Raw genomic sequence first — 20,738 nt, 5'->3', positions numbered from 1 at the left:
TTAATGACTTTGATTCTCATTTAACTTTACGAGCTAACTGGATCACAAACACTACTACTTTCTTCTGTGAGTTTTAAACAAAAACTGTATAAAATAGGTTTTACAGCGCTCCCAAGCTCTGCAACGCTCTCCCTTCTCTTCATCAAAGCCTCTATGTTTGCAGGCTTGTGGTGATAGGGAATGTGCAATATTATGCGCTAATAAAATTCTATGTTTGGTTCTGCCAATTTGTCTTGTTTGGTCATGGTTCATGTATGCAATAAACATTACACGTCGTGAGAAAAAAGACTTGGCGAAAAATTTTGAGCTTAAAAATCGAGATTCATATTTTTTGCTGAATCGTTCAGGCCTACTGATCAGTAATGTCAAAGATTGTGATAGCACTGGTTAAAATGTGATAATATATTCTATAATTACTTACCGGTAATTGTTGTTTGTGACTTTTCTTATTTAAAAGAAAATATTGTGCAGTGTGAATCAATGTACTGTATCAGATGTATGTTGGTTGATTGTAAGCATGAAGGAAGAACCTTGACATGCCTTTACCAGGTATAAAAATATACACTGCTGTGCAACCAAAATAGATAAAAGGAAAGGGTCTGTCCTACTGAGTCTGAAGCCAGCTGTATTTTTAGCACAAACTACACACTGTGCACAGAGAGGGGACTGCTGGACGCAGGTCGATGCGCCTAAACACACAAACCAAAAATGGAAACTACAGATCAATGCTACTAGTCTTGTTTGAAATGTCAATGGAGGCACAAATTAAAGGTTTGCACTTCTTAAAAAAATGACAATACATTCTCCTTAAATTCCACCTAATCACGCAGTTCAGTATATATTTAATGCATATTTTCCCAGCCTTTTTGGGGCCCTAAGTATGCAAGTTGTTCTGCTTTTGCCTGACTTCCTTTAATGTATTAAGCTACTTTAAAAAATGGAAATGTGTAAAAAGATGCCAGCAAGTGCACCAAGTTCTTTGTGCAAAGCATTCACAACTTGTACAACTCTTTGAAGTGGATGCAAATAAGACTCCCAAGTTTGGAAACAGTGAGCAGTAAAGTCTTTCTTTTGAAGCTTGAAGAACAAAGGCAGCCTCACACCCTACACTGTCCGACTATCACTTTCTGTGGTGAGCTCAGCTGTTACACACTCTATTGTACATCTGGCACTTGTCTCCCTAACACTGTGTGTGTGGACTAGTGAGTGTGTGTGTGTGTGTGTGTGTGTGTGTGTGTGTGTGGGAGGGGGGTGTATGCAAATGTGTGTGTGCATGTCAGAATCTGTGGTATAGGGCTGAGCCGCGCTGCAAACCAAACTGCCACCTTGTTGAGTACGCATCCTGTGTTTTTACCGCTAACAAGCTGAGGCAAGTTGGTGGCTCAGCTTGTGCATGTGTGCATAACTTTCATCACCTTCCATTTAGAGCAGTTATTTACCCCTGTGGAGACAAACAACCCAGTAGCAAATACCGGAAAGTCTTGTTGTAGATGCAGTCTTTTCACAATAGACACACACATAAATGTATCCTTATGCAAAATAGGTGACTGCCTGCTGGATAATTAAGAGTGTCTGGAAAAAAAGAAAATGGAATAAAGAAGGAAATGAGTGCATTTTCCTATTAAAGTTAAAAACCTAAACTTTATGACTCTAGAGGGAAATAAGGAGGTAAGAACATCATGGCCCTCTTTGGGCTACAATTAAGTTAGTAGATGAACTGAAACAGATGGAGGATTTCATTTCGGTAGATTTCAAGAAGAAGGAGAAATAAGGCATACTTAGCTGTGGAACTGTTTGAAAGCAGAGCCTACACATCTTATATCACCCAATATATTCTAAATCACCCCACATATACAAAAGATCAACACCAGGATGCACAAGGGCTTAACTTAATCACACTTTCTAAGTGCAATCACATGCATTTAACAGTTTTCCTCTGTTTTTCATACCTAAATCAAGTGATCTGTGCATGTGTGTGATTGGGACAGCTTATTTAGGCACAGTGCACATGCAATTTGATCAGCAAGCAATATCAGTGAAATGGCAGAGATTGTGCAATATCAGCGCAGCACATTTGGCCAGCTGCTCAGACTGGCCTCTCTAGGTCCGCTGTGCAGTCTAAAAGCCTGAATTGTGACTCCCAGCAGAAGCTCCTGCATTTGCATTTGATGCAGACTTGATGCAGACTTCTTGCAGAGTTAAGACCCAGCACCGCGGATGACTCTGAACTTATCAAAACTTTGCTGATTGGAGGTTTAAGCCGCAAAGAAACACAAAGAAACTGTGTTCATTTTCATATTTAAACATAGTTCACGTTAAAGGCGTAGTTTGGGTGTGAGTTGTGTTAAGTTGGTTTAAAATAGCTCCGGTTTAAAGGATTGCAGACGGGACTAGGTTTCCTGGCGGAGTGGCACTATATTCAGAGGGCAATAGACTACCGGTGAACAGTTCACTGCTGAGCTTGAGCAAGACAGAGTGAACTTAAACTGGAGGATTTAACTCCGGGATGCGTTAGTGTGGCGTTTCATAAACAACAACAATTTATCTTTAGCTAATCGATATCTCTTTCACATCCACTGTTTGGACCGTTTAAAGAGCAATTCCCGAGTTTTGTCCAAACCGCCACCTGGACTTCTCGACACTGGAAGGACTTAAACTGAACCCAAGATGTCAATTTTGCCTTTCACTCCCCCCATTGTCAAAAGACTTTTGGGCTGGAAGAAGGGAGAGCAAAACGGCCAGGAAGAGAAATGGTGTGAAAAAGCGGTGAAAAGTCTGGTGAAGAAGCTCAAGAAGACGGGGCAACTAGACGAACTGGAGAAAGCCATCACCACCCAGAATATCAACACAAAATGCATCACCATACCGAGGTAAGGAGAGTTGACGGTGACCGTAAAGTCAGCATCCTAACGTTAGCTAGCTGAGGTAAGCACGTTACTTCAGTTTATACGTTTAATTACAGCTTTGTTACAGAAAACTCAAAGGTTTTCGCAGTCTTTAGCTAACTGTAGCATGTACATGAATGTCATCCTTACTTGACTGATTAGTTGACATTTCCCCTTCCTGTCTCGCGTCAATATTTCAAACTCCCGCTTTCTTTTGCGTTAGTTAATTATACAGCAACACGGTGGCTAATGTAATGCTTAACGAGCTAACAGTGGTCCATAAAGATAGCTAGCAAATCATCGCGGCAGTTAGCTGCCATGCCATCATATGTAACGTTACACTTACGCTGCTACAAGTGAACTGAAACATTTTCCAGCAGTTTCTAGTAATAAGATTAAGATGTAACTGGAGTCATGTTGTTGGAAAATGTGTATATAATGTGTGCATCACTAGCGAGCAGCCTAATGCAATGCAAAAGCACAAATGGAGTCCGAGTTATATAACTTGGCCTTAATCTAGGACGCTTTCTACTAGCGCTGTGGGTTTGTGTTAGTGCGTAGGCGAGCCAGCGGAGCTGGGCTCTTATGGCTCATTTCAGTGCGGCTATACAGCCTTTTAAAACAATCAACGTTGGCATTCAACATCATATTATTGCTCGTAGTTTTAGGCATTCAGTTGAGTTATAAGCAGACACTTTCCTTCCTTGATGGAAGGCTGTTACAGGTAAGAGCTGGTGAGGTGCGGTTGTAAACAAAGACCATACATGTCTACCAGAAGTCTGAGTTTTACCTATCACAGTTCCTAAATATCATGCTAATAGAAAGAATGTGGCATTTAAGGTTTTGTCTATTTTTTTCAAACTCAAAATGTGTGCATTGCCTTTTGTAGAGCCATAATATGACGGCATATATTACATACACTCAGTTGCCAGTTTTTAGCACACCCAGCTGAAATGTGTCCATCCCAAGTACAGTATACGGTATCAGTGAGGGTTCAACTCAACTCAAGTCAATACATTGATTTGTCCATTGGTAAAAAAATTGTTGGAAGTTATTGCGATATAATCAATTCATCCTTTTTCACCATCAAACACTTGCTGGTTCCAGCTTTTCAAATGTTAGGTTGTGATGTTTTACTTTCTCATATGTGAAAGTAAACTAAATAGGCTGTGTCTTTGGACAGAACACATTAAAATACTACATCTCGCTTTTGTGTGTGTGTGTGTGTGTGTGTGTGTGTGTGTGTGTGTGTGTTAAAGGCCTTTTTAACTATTTTCTGGTACCAAGACCAAACAATTAGTTGATTAATTGTGGAAATAATTGCCAGATGAATCATTAGTTGAAGCCCTAAATGATTGCAGTCTTAAGACCTCTCACTGTAGTACAAATTAACAGCCCCACAATCGATAGTCTCCAAGTTATAATAAAGTTAAATCAACATCTCTCTTCTACAGTTTATAGAACAACTCAACAATATAAGCTTCACAAAAGTAGAATGTATTTCATGGCTGTCATATTAGAGTACATTCCTTTCAGTCAGGTGTCACTCAAACTGGCAACAGAGTAGATGTTCCCAGTGATTTTTAAGTCTCTTATATTTAAGTAAAGAACAAATAAAGTTCTCCATGTTACTTGAGTCTACAAAATCTCACTTGCATGTGTGGGTAATTTAAAGTTAAAGGCATACTGTGTGTCAGATTAAAATTGAACACCACGCAGAACACTCCCACATTCTTTATTGCCACAAGTGTGCATATCCCAGCTTGCTCAGGCCTTGGCCAGCATTCAGAGTTAAGCCTACTTGGAAAGTTAAATAATGTTTGTCATGATCCAGGTTTCATATATCCCACCACTAATGCATAAGGGAAGAGGCAGACTGCATTAAGATGACCCCAGATCAGATCTGGCTGTCAGTGTGGGCTAACCGTGTCCCTGGAGAGCTGCTGTTTCTATTAATTTCCCCTACGTTCTGGCTCGCTGACAGCAGCTGCTTGCCTGTTCAGGCCTGTCCATGAAGAGGTCAGCTCCTATCTCTCTGACACATGTACTCCCTATTGAGGCTCATCGTTGCGACCCCTCTTGATGACAGTTTTCCGTGATGCTGAGTGCTGAAGGAAGCAGGCACTGTGCATTGATTGAGTCAATAGGTGCATCAGGTGGTGGATTAGCAGCTCAAGTATATTTTGAGGGAATGTAAGGTAGGATTATCATCATTGAAAAGAGAGAAAAACAGGTGATTTACTCATCACAGCTGATTCACTCATCAGAGCTGATTCAGATATATCTTAGAATACCAAAAACCAGAAGCTGATTTTGAAGTCTCAAGGCTAATGTTTCCAGTTGTGTCAAACAAAGTTAAGGTTGTTTACAGGTTTTGTCCAAGTAGCTCCTTCATGTAAGTTTTGTCTGTCAAACCTGCCTTGCCAAGTGGTAAAAATGAGACATTTTGGAGATTTGGGAAAGCCAGCTGTCAAAAATCTAAAGGGCTGTGGCCTACTAGATGACATTTATAAAATAACATTACAGTCTGTGTAGAAGCCATGGTATCACAACTTGGGGAGTTTGGTCCAGACAGAGTTATTTTTGGGTGTGGGTGGTTAAGTGGGCTGTGTGTGTGTGTGTGTGTATTTCCCAACATGTTTACACTGGAGATAAAGCCTGCGTCCCATAAAAAAAACATTAGTCACACAGTCACTTTGTTTTGAATTCCCATTTGAAGGTGGAAAAGCTAGGCTTTTACAGCTTACAGTATTAGGCTTTGCCTATCACTCGGGCCGGGCTACTGCTTTACTTGCCTTTAGGCCACTGTGGTTTTCACAATCAGCTGTTTAAATTTTTTTAGGAGCAGTAAGCTCAGTGAATGCTGGGGCCCCTATTCAAGCCGTAGTCACTCAACAACGAGCAATTGTGGCGTTGTGGTGTTGACCTACCGTCCCACCCTCTTTTTCTCTCTCATTCATCTGTTAAACTCCTCTCTTCCTATGAGCTGTAAACTTTGGTTAGTCACAAACATTGGTGTGTAAAATGCGTCAAGCCGGTAGAGGGTTGGATATCCAGGGTACAAAATTAGCATGATCCACCAGCCAAATTCTGGTATAATATTCATGTGGCTGGTAGATTTGATTGACACACCAGCCATAAAAAAACGGTGGTAATCTATTGAGTGGCTGGCAAAATTTGAACATTCAGCAGCCATTTGGCTGGTGGACAAAAGAAAGTTAATTTTGCACCCTGGTTGGATGGGAAGTGTGGTAGCCTGCGCTGCTTGAAGGTAAAAGGATGACTAGCGAATTTAATTTCCCTCTGTTGTTTAAAGGGAATCTGTGTATTTGTTAACATAAGCCAAGTCTGTTTCAGTTATACCTGTGGGTTGGTTAATATCTCAGGTGCTTTTACTGAAGCTTCCCAATAACTAAATAAAATTGGAGGCAGTGGTGGCCTAATGGTTAAAGCGAGCTTGTGAAATTTGAGTGGGGAAGTGAAAGAGCAGGAATTGTCCCTCCCTCATTACCACCACTGAGATGCCCTTGAGCAAGGCCCTTAACCCCATCTGCTCCAGTGGAGCTGCTCAGTGGCCAGCGGATCAGACTGTGGTTGTACTGGGCATCTTCCAGGTATGAATGTGTAACTATGTGAATGTGACAGGGTGTAATTGCAAATGAGAATTTGTTCTCAATCGACTTACCTGGATAAATAATTAAAAAAAATATATATTTTCCAAAGCCCTCCAGTGGCCATAGAAATTGTGACTGTTATCCGTCTCTTGGGCAAAATAGAAAGTAGCAACAAAGTCAGAGGTAGAGGGAGAAGGTCAAACTGGTTGGATGGGTCAACAAAACGTCATCATTTTGTACAAAGGGCTTCTTTTTGGTTCCTGTTTTTTACTGAAAGTTGTTGTTAGTCATTTAGCAATGGCTGTGATTGTTACCTAACCTTAACCAAGATGATAAAGGTGCTTAAACTTAAGGAAGTAGTTCTTTTAACCCTAAACACATTGTTTCCCTAACATTAACCAATACAATTTTATTCCTGCAGTTGTGATTATTGTCACATTATTTAACTTTTTGTGTGTATGTAACTACTATTGCAACTATTTTTATTATTGATTAATTCGTCTATTCCCAGAAGTCAAGGTGACACCTTTTCAAATTGTTTAACAATAAATGACTTCAATAGTGTATTGTCAAGGTTATTGTCGGTACATTTTCTGGCGTTCAACTAATCAATAGTTTCGGCACTTAAATTGTGCAAACTCAGCATGAGCTGCTAGGAAGCAGTACATGCTGTAAAGCCTTGATCGTGGACATCACGTTGCAGTGTCAGACTTGACTCTGAACACAGAATTGCACAAGCTACACTACTGTTGTACCAACGGATGGAAATCAGTCTGACATTAAAATTAGGAGGAGATAGGTTAACAGTCTCTCAGTAACTTCTTGCATTGTCTAGTCTTGCATGCCAAATGGCAATTATTACACCGACGTGTACCTATCTGTAACGGTCCTGTCTTGTTAAAACAGAGAACTTTGCATGGAAGCCAGTACGTACCAGAAAATGAAACACACAATTTAAAAGGTTTCATGCCTAACCGTAGTTTCAAAAGTTAATAGGTTTACATAAGCTGCTTTCTGACCGGAAGAACATAACATTCTCTGAACTCTTTTTTTCTTGGGTTTTGACTGGACTAATTCTGGGATATTTAAGTTCCCCTGACCGCAGTTCCTGTAACTGTTTCAGCTCCTCCTTCAGGACAGAGTCTTTTAGCTGTACCCTTTTCTGCACAGGAACCTAGGTCAACGCGATTCAGGTTTCTGGTACAGACCGACCAACAATGGGACAATGTTAACAATTTTAACCACCTTATTCATCACTAAAGTCCCTTTTAAGAACATTATAGGCGAGAAATGAATCGTTTAGATTTCTAAAATCGTTGCCAAAATGACAATTTACTTCAAAGTTTTTGGAGTTGAGAAGCTCCAGAAAGTGATGCGACAGCCAGCTAGCGCCTGTCGGGACTGCTAGCTCGTTGCTCGGATGGTAATGTCATGAGCTGTAAGCTCGAGGTCGCTGACTGGTCTCGCAAATAAGAGCTTTTTATTTCTCCGTTTACAGATTGTTTGGTTAAATATTACAACACATGCCCATAAGATCAACGGGAACCTGTGGTTAACTGTCTTTTTGGAATTAAACTCCACAACACCCGTTTCTCTTTGAATTGTTTAAATTAGGACATAGGCTATATACCTTAGTATCTAGTTCATACTTTTTAGTGTATTTGTATTCTTAACGCCATAAAGGTCGTTGCTGTGCTTACATCACTCACTTACCGCTCCTACCAGTTCATATGACCACTTGGCAAATGAGATTGCAAATGGAAAAACCGGTTTTGGGGAAATTAGTTAGTAGAACTGTTGAGAAGTGGACTATTTCTATAACTTCATTCCTACTACCTGGTCGGAAAGCGGCTATAGAGCTTACAAAGCAGCAAAGTAACGTAAGATTCCAAAAGCATTTTAATGGGGAAAAACTGGTGGTATATTAAAAGATATTATTCAAGATGTGGGTTGCATGTATGTGTGTTTTATGTCTTTTCATAGAGCCTGGGGGAGTGGATTCCTCACTCCTACCAACCTTAACTTAGTCTGGGTTTTTGCCAGTGCTGGGGAGTGCTTTTGTCTTGTCCACACACATCCCTGCTGGCAGCAAGACTTCACACTGATTCACACTGCTGCATGTCAGGGCAGGAGGGAGGGAGTGAAGGAATCCCAAGCACAGAAGTAAAAGATAGGATAACCAAGAAAGACAGGGAAAAGAAAGAATATGGACTAAGAATGAAAGTGGCGGCATCCATTAGAAAGAGGAGGACGGGGAGTCCGGTACCCTTTCACAAAAACCTTGTTCCCATACATATCACTGCTTAACAGGGTTGTTGAGATTCATGGGGGACTTGGTATGAATTTAGAGGATTACATTTACTGATTCAGTCAGCCATGAAAAGGTTTGTGCCAAAACAGGTTCTCTTTTTCAGACACACAATTTATGACTGAAAGAGCTAGAAGTCAAAACCAATAGATTTACTTTAGAGATCAAATATTAGTCTTGTGATAATCCTCTATTGAGTCTTTATTGAAACCTGTGGTTACTGTTTTGATTTAAGAAATGGTGTTGTTTACCGTGAACTTTTTTTTTGGGATCAAATAGCCGTCTGATCCGATTAAAATTGAAACATAAAATTGTGCAAATTTCAGACTATTTTGTAGACAAATGTCTTCTTTCCTCAAAGAAGTTTTGAAAGAAGTATCTCTTTGTTCCAGTTACCAAAACTCAAGTATCATATTTACCAGCCAAACCAGGTTGATATATCAACATACAAGTGCATGTCATCAGTTAAGTGCCCTGAGAGAGGGACAGATTGAGGTAAATTATGTGAGATATAGAGGGAAATACAAAGGGGTGGAGTGGAGTTGGTTATTCCCCTTGTTGTGTCTGGTACTCCAGGGGAGGGCCTATCATCACAGTGTGATTTAATTAGGGAGGATGGCCCATAGGAAGACAGAATAAAAAGAGAGAAGGCAGCAGAGATGAGACATGTGAGGGGATCAGAATGTGAAAGAGAAAGGTAAACCAGGAAGCCAAGAGTTTAGCTGAAGGAAGAGACAAATGACACAGAATTTTTCTCAAGCTTATGGAGACTGTGGTTACTATGGTTGGCATGCAATAAAAGAAACCCGCTAATAGCCGAGGTAGAACTGGTTTGTTTTCCAGCTAGACAGCAGTTCAGCATCAAAAGAACAGAGTCTGCGTGTGAATGGATAATGAACTACATACATACATACATACATACATACACAAGCTATTGTGTCAAGAAGATATTGTATGTACCTGCACTGCTTCATACTATCACCTGCTTGAATGCTGCACATCGACTATATGCAATTGCGATAAACTCCAGGTGGACAACGATGATTAACTTTAGACATTTTACCTGATGTGGATAGATCTAACAGCCTATTACATAGCAGAAATACATGAAGGTGGTGGTAATGCACACCAAAATTGGTTTGCCAACCAAAAAAGGTCAATAGAAGAAGAATACATTTTTGGCTTGCCCGTCAAAGTGCATGCCCATTTCCTACACAGAGCGTTGTTTGAGCTATCGGCGGTGAAGAAAATGGAAGTAACGAGTGGAATCGAGGGCCATGGGCGCCTAAGCAACGGAGAAAGTAAACTTGCGCTATCCTCCAAAGCTGAGGAAATTGTTGACAAAAAAGGTACCACATCAATTTTATGGAAGTGGTTTGGATATCTCAAAAGTGGCAAAGCGCAGATTAACACTGTCTGCAAAATCTGAAAGAGAGGGTCGTGAGATTGCAGTGAACATGCCGTTTTTTTAGGTTGGATAGAGTAGTTCATATTTCCCAAAAAGATATGAACCAGAAGTAGAAAGGCGTGACTTTGTCCACTTGTTCGTGAACCCCTGGAACACTCTGAAGCACATGCGGCCCCCGTCGGTTCCGGAAGAAGCGCAGCACCCATGCTGCTAACACTGGCATCGGCACTAACGGTGCCTACGGTGCTTTAAAAAAAGGGCCATCGTCAGTCATTTTAGAACCGGAAGGTACCGTAAGTATCGGTTCTGATGACATCCCTACCGCACATACTACATACTGTACATACATTATGTATGTTTTCATTTTTTTTCTTTCTACTTCTTTCTTTACCATCTATCTATTGCAGATTAAATAACAACACACCCATACTAGGCTTAGTGTATAGATGCCAAGGAACCATACAGTCATTATGCAATAATATCACTTTGATTCCTCGAATCTCTTTAATATATTCGTTTTAAATAATCTCCTTGCAGCTCACACCTCTCAGTATTTCCTACTGTTTGCCTCCCGACGTTACGCTTCGGGTTCCTATTTTGTGCGCTCCGCCAGTTTGCCGATTTCAGCTTGCGTCGGTACGACTGGCGCGATGAGGCTTGGACCCCGGTCATACCTGCGTTGTAGTTCATTTAATTACTGGTCAGTTTGTGTATATATCTTTTATTTATTTTCTGCTGCTTTTCTCCTCTCTTTTAAAAACTCTTTATTTAATATGTTTTTCTTCTTACATGCATTTAATATTCCATTAGTTATCCATGGTTTATCATCAGATTTCTGTTTTACATTTTTCGTTACTAGAGGACAATTCTTTTCATAAAGTTGTTATAACAGTCAAGAATGAATCATAAGCTTCATTCACGTTATCCACGTACACTTTGCCCCGGTCTTGTTTAATAAAATCCTCTTTAAATGTAGTGATGTTTTCTTGGGTTCTGTGTCTGGTCATTGTTTAACTGTTGTTGTCCTTCCTGGTCTTAGTGTAGCTAGGTATGTTTGCAAAAACGGGCAGATGATCACTGACGTTGTTTATCATTAGTCCATTTTCAGCTTTACATTCAATCACGTTGGTAAATATGTTATCAGTTAGTTTAGCACTATTGGTTGTAATTCCGGTTGGTCGTGTGACAGAGGGATACAAACCGGCATTATATATCAAATTAATGAACTCTGTAGTTTTGTTGTGGTCTTGTGGGTTGAGCAAGGCAATATTGAAGTCTCCGCAGAGAAAAAACATGTTTTAGTTATTGCTTTTACTGAATATTTCTTTTCCTTAAACATGTCACTATTCGATCCCGGTTCCCTATGAATGCAGCTAATCAGAATGTTTTTAGATCTTTCAATTTCAATTTGTACTGTGATGCATTCCATGATTGTAGCTAAAACAAAAGACATTTTATTAACTATTTGACATTGATATCGTTGGTCATTTTATAATGCCCCCCCCCCCCCCCCCACTCTTTGATTTTTTCTTAAGGATTAATGACACTTCATATCCCTCAATCTCCACCAACTCCTGGTGTTCTACTGTGAGCCATGTCTCTGTTATTGCAGTTACTGTGATTGTTTTCTTTTTCTTTTTTCCCCCATTTGTTTTAGGCACTGTTTAATTTTTGATAGGTTTGCGATGAGGCTCCTGCCGTTAAAATGTATTACTGATGTGGTGCAGTCCATTTTTATGTATTTTTCAACTTTTAACTGTGTAATATTAACACTTGCAGTGAGTACCAATGTAAAAATGATTATCTGGGTCAATATAATTTTCAATGTCTTGTGGCTTATGGTCTGTGTTTGCATAAGTTTCTGTCCGATTTGACCAGGATCATTGAGTTTGATACGTTTGTTGGCCTATGTTGCTCTTGATTTATTCCTTCTTCAAACTTATCCAGCTTGGTGATGTCCCTGATGAGAAGCACTTTCACTGCCTCCGGCGTCGACCCATGTAGTTTGATGAATATTTTCCAATTTCTTGCCCATGTTGCCTGGCTCTTGTTTTGTTTTCTGAGTACGCGTTCTTTCTTGGTGATGTCAGCATTTTTCTTGGTGAGGTGTTTGTTGATGTAAACTTTGGTGCCTTTTAATTTCCTTCCTGTCTGAGGACCGCTGACTTATTTTAATTTTTTTGTGAACTGGATTATTACCAATGGAGTGGCCGTTTTATTTCCGCTCAGCAGGGTATGACAAGCCTCAATGTCCCCGCTGTCAACATGAATGCATTTGCTGTCCAAAAAGCAAATCACCTGTTGTTCCAGCATCTCCTTCTCCTCCTCAGTAGCTTCACTCGCTCCACGGCCACCCTGGCATAGTTCTGGTGTCTGGTTCTCAGGCCACTGATAACCACATCGTTAACTCTGGAGTATTGCTTGAGGTCAGCAACTCAAGTCTCCAGAAAAGTAAAGACAAAGAGCGACAGCCTTAAACCTCTTGTTGTCCTCCGTTAAAATTCGCCCCATTTTCAGTTTTTTTTTATCTCAAAGAAGGGGCCTTCGAAACAAGCTGAAATCCATCCATCCATCCATCTTCGACCGCTTATCCGGTATCGGGTCGCGGGGGCAGCAGCTCCAGCAGGGGACCCCAAACTTCCCTTTCCCGAGCCACATCAACCAGCTCCGACTGGGGGATCCCGAGGCGTTCCCAGGCCAGGGTGTAGATATAATCTCTCCACCTAGTCCTGGGTCTTCCCCGAGGCCTCCTCCCAGCTGGACATGCCTGGAAAACCTCCCTAGGGAGGCGCCCAGGAGGCATCCTTACCAGATGCCCGAACCACCTCAACTGGCTCCTTTCGACGCGAAGGAGCAGCGGCTCTACTCCGAGCTCCTCTCGGATGACTGAGCTTCTCACCCTATCTCTAAGGGAGACGCCAGCCACCCTCCTGAGGAAACCCATTTCGGCCGCTTGTACCCTGGCGGCCGAAACAAGCTGAAAAAATTGAAAATTTCAACATTAGAAATATAATAATAGTGTAGACAAAAAAAAGGGTTAATCCTTTGTAAAAAGGTTTGTGATTAAATTTCTACCGATAGACCAATAGAATAAAACAGCCCTAGGTTGTTCAGAAGAAAAAAAGACACACTGCCTTTCTTTCAGTAAAATCCTACTACAACCTAAGAATCAATACTGTTTTGTATTTGGGAGATCCTCGCTGATTCACTCCTTGCTTTTTTCTCTTACCTTTATCGTCATCATACTTTCAGTGTGGTCTACCTTCTCCTTTTTACACACACACTCTCTCCTACTCACTTAGGTAGCTTTAATGTCAAGCATAACACCTGAGTCATCTGAGACAGCATTGTTCGACAGGGACGTGATACAAGACAGGTCACAGAGAGTTTATGTGTGTTGTCTGTCTGTGTGTGGTTGGCTGCTCTGATGAAGGTAGTAATAAGTTCCCCCAGCAGGTGGGTTCAGGATTTCTGTCAATTGATTTGCTTTATAGGAAATGGATATATAGAAAGTGGCCCTCAGGCTAGGTGAAAGGGTCAAGGTGTGTTTTGGGATTGGCGCTCTTTGTGTGTGATATTTCTGATATTTAAATTCATTCCAGCTCATTTTTTGAGTGAGTGTGAGTTTGCGTGTGTGTGTGTGGGGGTCAGCTCAGAGGACCGCTCTTTATGCCTGTCGGGGCCTTGAGGGGGGGGGGCGTCAGCTGCAGTATGGTTTTAGGCTTTCTCTGGGGGTGGAAGGGGTTAGAGAGACAGCTCTGCCTTGACTTGGCCTTCTCACTATCTGCAGTGAAGTGCATGTGCACAGCGCAGAAACACACACACACACTCACACACAAACATGATCACCAGACAACAAGCCTGTCTTTGTGCTCCACTGGCCACTAACACCGCTACTGCTGCTGCTGCTAAGGGATGCCGGACTACAGCTGGATGTGCGGAAAAACTACTTGACGTGAAGGAGCAGGGGTTTAAAAGGAGGGGGGGGGGGGACTACTTTTAAGCCACGAGTACAAGTGAATGTCTTAAAATACAGAAAGGGGGGATTCATGGAAGAAAAGTCAGTAGATGTCAAAGTTAAACAGAATACATCACAAAATATACCATTGTGGTCCACGACTCACCATAAAGGACGTCATAGAATCCTAGTGGGACTCGGTTGTTAAAAAAAAAAGGTTGTCCTAAACATTTACTCTTCTTCCTCAGTCTGCTCTTAAGATCAGAGCACCACCTCAGCCAAAGTAGAAGAACCAGAACCTTTTAGTCTCGCTAAAAGCTCTGCAGGCACAAGGGACCATGGACCTAAATCAAGATCTCGACCTCAAAGACCTTATCTCTCATCTCTTGATCTGTGGCGTATTTCACTGTTGTAGTGTGATGCGATCTCAACATATAGAAACATTATTGTGTTTGAGTAGGTAACGTTGGATCAGATTATGCAGTTATGCTCGGTGCTAATGGCTCAGATCTTTCTAATGCACCCTGGACCCGCCAAGCAGGATGCTGAGCTGAAACAGGGAGCACCACACACAAAACCCCCTACGTGAAATAAAGAGGGAGCCAAAACAAAGACGTTGAAAACGATTTAAACTTTGAGTCATGTTAGGACTTGGAATTAGGAGGAATTAATGGTGGAGACAAAATGTTCGTCAGTGTGGGATCAGTGAGGAAGGAGTCACATTATGAGGACCGCCTTGATTGTGTTGTTGTGATGGGTGTGTGTCCGATAGGAATGATAATTCAATCAGTGGGCGTATGACTTCAGTGTCCTGAAAGCGCTTTATATATCCTTTCTTGTGAAAGGATATATAAAGTGCTTTATTATTTATTTATACTGTTTATTGATCCCCAGTGGGGAAAGTACCATTTACACTTTGTTTTTGTTAGAATCACCACACACAATTCTGGAATTACACAAACATGCTCAGGACCTATTGATGCACAAATGGAGAGATCGCAGAGTGAGTGGGCTGTCAGCTGGACCCTGAGAGGTGGGGGGGGGGGCTCTTGAGCAAGGGTGCCTTGCTCAAGAGCACTTGACATTGCTCAGGACGTGCTCTGGCATCTTTCAAGCTACCGATCCACACTCCGTACTTTGGACTTGAACCAGCGGCCCTCCAATCTACAATTAAGTTCGTAGTCTTGAGCCATCAGACTCCTTTTATGGAACAATGTTTTTAAATATTTATTCAACTCAGTAATTAATATCGCACAAATTGAAAATCGGAATTGAGAAATTTCAAACTATACCGAGTCCTTGTTGTGGGTTTACTCTACCTCCCTCCCAGTGCATGTTGGGATAGATTCCATGCCCACACAATGCTGAAAAGATGAGCTCTGAAGAAAAGGATGGATGGATAAATGGATAAGAGATATCCTCTACTGTCTAGCGTAGGAATTGAGAGAAACATTTATGCTTGTCCATTGAAAGTCATTTGTTCAGAATGGAAACTGTTCATTTTTGCTGATCTGTCAACAGCTGTGTCATTTTCTCTCAGTTTTCAGTATTGTTAGTATGAGAATTTTGTCATTTGTGTTTTAATATCTGTACTTTGGACAGTAAGCACTTGCAATAGCCTTTTTTAACCTCTAGTCACATCTGAGCTCACATAGCTTAATAATGTTGGCCTGTAATTCAGATCTTTGACCATCAGCTCAGAAAATAATCAATCAACAGTCCGTGGGACCGACGCGGTTAACATTTGTTGGCCAAAGTCTCTGAGCAAACAACCCTTAAAAGAATGCTGTTTTTGAAATCCCTCTTAATGCTCAAACATACCGCAAACTTAATGTGTTTTTTAAGAATATTTTTTGTGCTTTTCCACCTTTTAAATTTAAGACAGAAGTTACGGGAGAAAGGGGAAGACACGCAGGAAATCGTCACAGGTCAGAATCAAACCCTGGACCTCTGAATCGAGGCATAAACCTCTCAGTCCATGTGCGCATGCTCTACCACCGATCCAACCTGGCCACAACTTGGTACATTTTTGATCGTGGAAATGACACTTTGTGGGATATCGTAGCCAGATGAAGGATGGCATCTGTGTGTTTGAAAGAAGTAACAAACAATTTCTCTGGACTAGTAGACTTGTCTACACTCTGCCCTAGAAAAGATGTAGGAAAAAATAATTACACTTTGGAGAAAAATGTATTGATGACTTCCATCTGGAACAATTTCAGTCATTCATCATTTTAATGCAGAAAGAGAAAAACAGGCTGCTCAGCTCATTGAATATAAGCAGTAAAACTAATGGTTCCCAGTCCTCTATCGTGTCCCCGGTTTTTGGAGTCCAGACTATGATATTTGTCGTCTAGCCCTGCTGGTTTCTTATTTCACATCCTTCCCTGGCCCCAGCACACTCCAGCCCTATGATATCACCTGTGGGCCACAGTCGGAATGCTTTTCTCTCACACTTTATTCTTCGTTCTCTTCCTCCACCCCTCACCCCTTTCTTTTGTAAGAAAAAGAGGAGTCTGATGGCTTTTCCAGAGTGAGTGCGAGGTGTGTGTGTGTGTGGGGAGTATGTTCCTCTGTGCGAGTTGCACCTCTGTTGGTAATGTACTCACAAGCAAAGAGGTGTGCACTTTGAGCATTTTTATTTTTGATCAAGTTGAAACTTAGTTTTGATATTTCAGTTGTTATATTTGAGAAAATGTCCATGTGAAGATAAAGGGGAAGGTTTTACCACGTGTCCCTCAGGAGCAAAGAACAAGGACTTCTTTCTAGGACTGCAACAAATGAGTTGCTGAACAGGTGTTTCCAGTAAGGACTTTAATTCAGTTAATGTTGTTTAAATAACAAATAACCCACCTCTCTACATCGAACTCAAGTGGGGGAGGGGAAGAGAGCTTGCAGAAAGGGTTGAAAATGTATTAACTAATGTATGACACAAGGGGATAGATGCAGTAGAAGCAGCTGAAGCAGTTTAAGGAAAAAAATAATTCACTATCAAGCTGTGTGTCAGGTTTCAAAATCTCAACTTTATTGCATCCCCTTCTCCAGAATTAATGATGATTTATCTCTTCACATCGTCGTTATTGGTGGGCAGCAGACCTCAGCTGAATGTCATTGGCCTGTAGCTCTGGTCGTCATGGCTCGACAGATTGGCCCCAGACTTTATGAAAGGCACAAAGGCCGTTCCAGCCCTACACCCCCACACCTACCCTCACTCAGTCCCGGGACGGAGGCAGAGCAGTCAGGATAGGGGGACAGACGGAGGAGATGGAAGGAGGGGGGGGGGGGGGGGGGGGGGGGGGGGGGGGGGGGTTTAGGGGCCCAGTCAAAGAGTCTCTGAGCTGCCCTGAGCTGTTGAGACAGTCTGCCAGCCCTTTTGTCCAGCATCACCATCCTTTCTTTATCCATCATGCACTTTGTCCTCCCCCCTCTAAGCTATCATTGGACAGATTGTGGACTAGAGGTCACAATGTTTACATGCACTCTCAGACACTTCAAAAGTACAAAATCATTTCTTACATTTTTGGATTAAACATGAGAGTTTAGTAGCGTAAGAATCAAGACTTGAAGACAACACAAATAAAGTAGAGCGAGAGAGATTGAACACACACACACAGTGTATGTGTTTGTGTCTGGTGGAGCGTAACTGGGCATGCCTCAGTGTTTGTTTTTGCCCCCCAACCCCGCCCCGCCCACCCAGTAAAGCTCATTCTGCTCTGCCTGAGTCTGTATTATGAGACAGCTAAACACTCGCACACACATTATGCATTTACACAGATTATTATTAAATGTGAATCCCTTATTTTTTTATCTTGCAAGCGTGCGTGCGTGCGTGCGTGCGTGTGTGTGTGTGCGCACGTGTATACCATTCACATAAACAGCTGGTCTGGCGTAAAGATCAGGTTCAGCCTCAGTTTCAGGTCATAAAACCCGATGATGTTGACAAAAAATCTATACCAATTTGTGCCTTTCCTTTTTTGGCATCAATTTCATTCTGACTGTCCCTTGACAGCAAAACAGCGGCACCTTGTCTCTTGTTCTCAATCAGAAAGGAAATCAAGATCACCTAAAGATGACACAGGCGTGATTTAACTAGCCCTACATGTTGTCTCTACAAGAAAAAAAAATCTATGCTGGTCTTAAAGGTTGATATTTTTTATTCATTGGGTTATAAAGTTGTCTTTTACCCCCTTGCAGTGATCATTAAAAAGAAAATGATTGTTTGTATTAACTAATGCTGAAAAGATTAGTGAGTCTTTTGAAAAATGAATAAATTTACTATTTAAACTTATTTTTCACAACATTCCCTTGTTCTTGCCTCTCGGTAGTGAACGTTTGCTGCTTTTATTTGTCTTGTGTCACACATAATTAAATATTGTTTGGTTGGAGTACAACCAAGCAATTTGATGACATTAAGACATTTTAATGAGAATTTCTTTTAATAATTTCTGACATTTTCTAGACAAAACGATTCATAAAGTAATTAAGAAAATAATTGGCATGTTAATTGATGAGGACAATATTGAGTAGCTGCAGTTGAACAACAAAAATCAACATTACCTGAAAACAGCATGTAGTTTTTCTTTCAAGCATTTCACACCACACTTTCAGTCACTGAGACCACTACGATCAAAAATGTGCCAAAATATGATAACAATAATAACGTCGCTGTCAACACGATTATCTGCTGATGTTAGCTACTGACCGTTACCTTGAAACCATCCAGCAAATAGATGGTACCGTAGGGAGGTTACTTGAAACTGGTGATTTAACGTCCCAGCTCATTTTACACAGTTTAACGCTGAGTTACTAGCTACGCTTGTCATGTTGGTTTTGAGTGGTATGCACCTCCACTAACCTGGAAAACAGTTGTAAAACATTCAATGACGTTAATGCAGACTCTTACAGCGGGGAGGCAGAGGGGCCGCAGCGTTCGCTAACATTAGCTTCTTGTCTCATTTGGGGTCTGATAAACAGTATATCAATCAAATTCAGTGTCCACAATGCTATTTTCCAACAAACTGTTGCGGTCATATTTCACGGGACCCACGTGAGTGTGGATTGTCACTTTGCCTAAGATTGAGTGACAAGTAGTCGTGTAATTACGACTTCATGACTTTTCATATACGGATAATGCAGCGGCAGGGCGCGGTGTACATAGTGCAAACCCTGTTGTGCGTCTTCCCCATTTCTGATACCATGGCAGCAGAAATGTTATTGTGGTGGGCAGCCATCAACATATCAACAGAGGAAACACTGCTGTAAAGCTATTCCGTTGTCATCGATGGCTGTCTTGTTTTTCAATGTGAGTTATGGCTTTGTAAACGCAATCAGTCCATGATGATCTGTATTGCGCAGTTTCTGGTGCTGTGGGGAGGAACTGAAAGCTAAAAACTGCTCGCCTGGATTTTTGGAACCCTTCAAATCCCACCCATGTCCACCCAGCAGGGAGTTTGGGGTCATAGTTATCCCGTCTTCTGCCTCCCCCTTGCTACATAGCTGTCTGAGTTTGCCTGTTTAGACAGTGCTGCTGGCTCTTCCTCTAAACAACAAGCTGAGGCTTGATAGTGGTGAAGGAGTTGTTTTAACTGTTTTCCCCATTAAAGTCTCAATCAATGTACCTTCATGAATTTATTCAATAAAGTGAGTCATTCAGTTTTAGGTGGATATTGTGTGTGTTTGGACCTGTCTCTGTGTTTCGTGTGCACTGTTGCTGTTGTTCCGTACATTTTTTCCATATGCCCTGTGTTTCATTAGTACACAAAATAACCATTAATGCCACTGCAATTTGAGCATGTCTGTCTCAGCCCATGCAGTGTCTAGCCCGTACCAAACTCACTCAGCAGGGGGGACCTAGCACACATACCACTGACATCAGATCAGCCCTGTCCGACCATTTTACACACCTACAGTGATAGTTTTTCTGCTCCAAAAGAGTAAGGGAACACCGATAACCCCATTAACCCCGCATGTACCTCTTTGAGGATTATAATGCATTATTTTTGTAGATTCCTTCAGAGATGTACTTTTCCAACTTTATGTTTTTTTTTTGTTTTGTTTTTTTTTGACAGTTTGTGCTGTTTATCAAGTAAACATTTAGTCAGTCTGTGTTATGAGTGTCAGCATGTGATCATTGTTCGTCTTGGCAAATGCATTTTTGATGCGTTTTTCTCGTGTCCTCGTGACTTTTGGACAATTTCCCATGATTCACTTTTGCAGCTGCCTCTGTTTATGAAACTGTGATTTAGTTGCTTCAAATCTGCTAACTCTCTTATGTCTGTTTGTTTATTTTATGTTCTCCAACCCTTGTAAAACAAGGTTGAAATAAATTGAATGCCAATTAGCTGTCAATCTTTGTGACATTTGAGAGAACTCACGGAGGTACTGAAAGGCCTTATTTGCTATTGCGTCAGTCACAAACCTAAAAAAAAAGTATGTGGCAAAGGGAAACAGCACCAGTAAATCATGAAAAATACATGCTAACACAGAAGAACTGCAATAGAAAAGAGGAACAGTGGTCATAAGTAGACTCTCAAACAATAACTGAAATACAGTTAAGAAATTGTCA

General features: G+C 41.3%; 1 protein-coding gene across 1 annotated transcript in view; it reads left to right on the top strand.

Annotated features, from left to right (window-relative positions):
* The first annotated feature begins 2,109 nt into the window (after positions 1–2,109).
* smad3a (SMAD family member 3a) overlaps positions 2,110–20,738 on the top strand; it is a 29,239-nt gene continuing 10,610 nt past the window's right edge. The window contains exon 1 of the mRNA XM_034881254.1: positions 2,110–2,870. Within this exon, the coding sequence (XP_034737145.1) occupies positions 2,668–2,870 (203 nt within the window). The 5' untranslated portion in view covers positions 2,110–2,667. The remainder of the gene's footprint in view (positions 2,871–20,738) is intronic.

This window comes from Etheostoma cragini, chromosome 1 (genome assembly GCF_013103735.1).
Source record: "Etheostoma cragini isolate CJK2018 chromosome 1, CSU_Ecrag_1.0, whole genome shotgun sequence".
Classification (NCBI taxonomy): Eukaryota; Metazoa; Chordata; class Actinopteri; order Perciformes; family Percidae; genus Etheostoma; species Etheostoma cragini.
The sequence above is the reverse complement of the archived record's forward strand: the minus strand, read 5'-3'. Positions and strand labels throughout refer to the sequence as shown.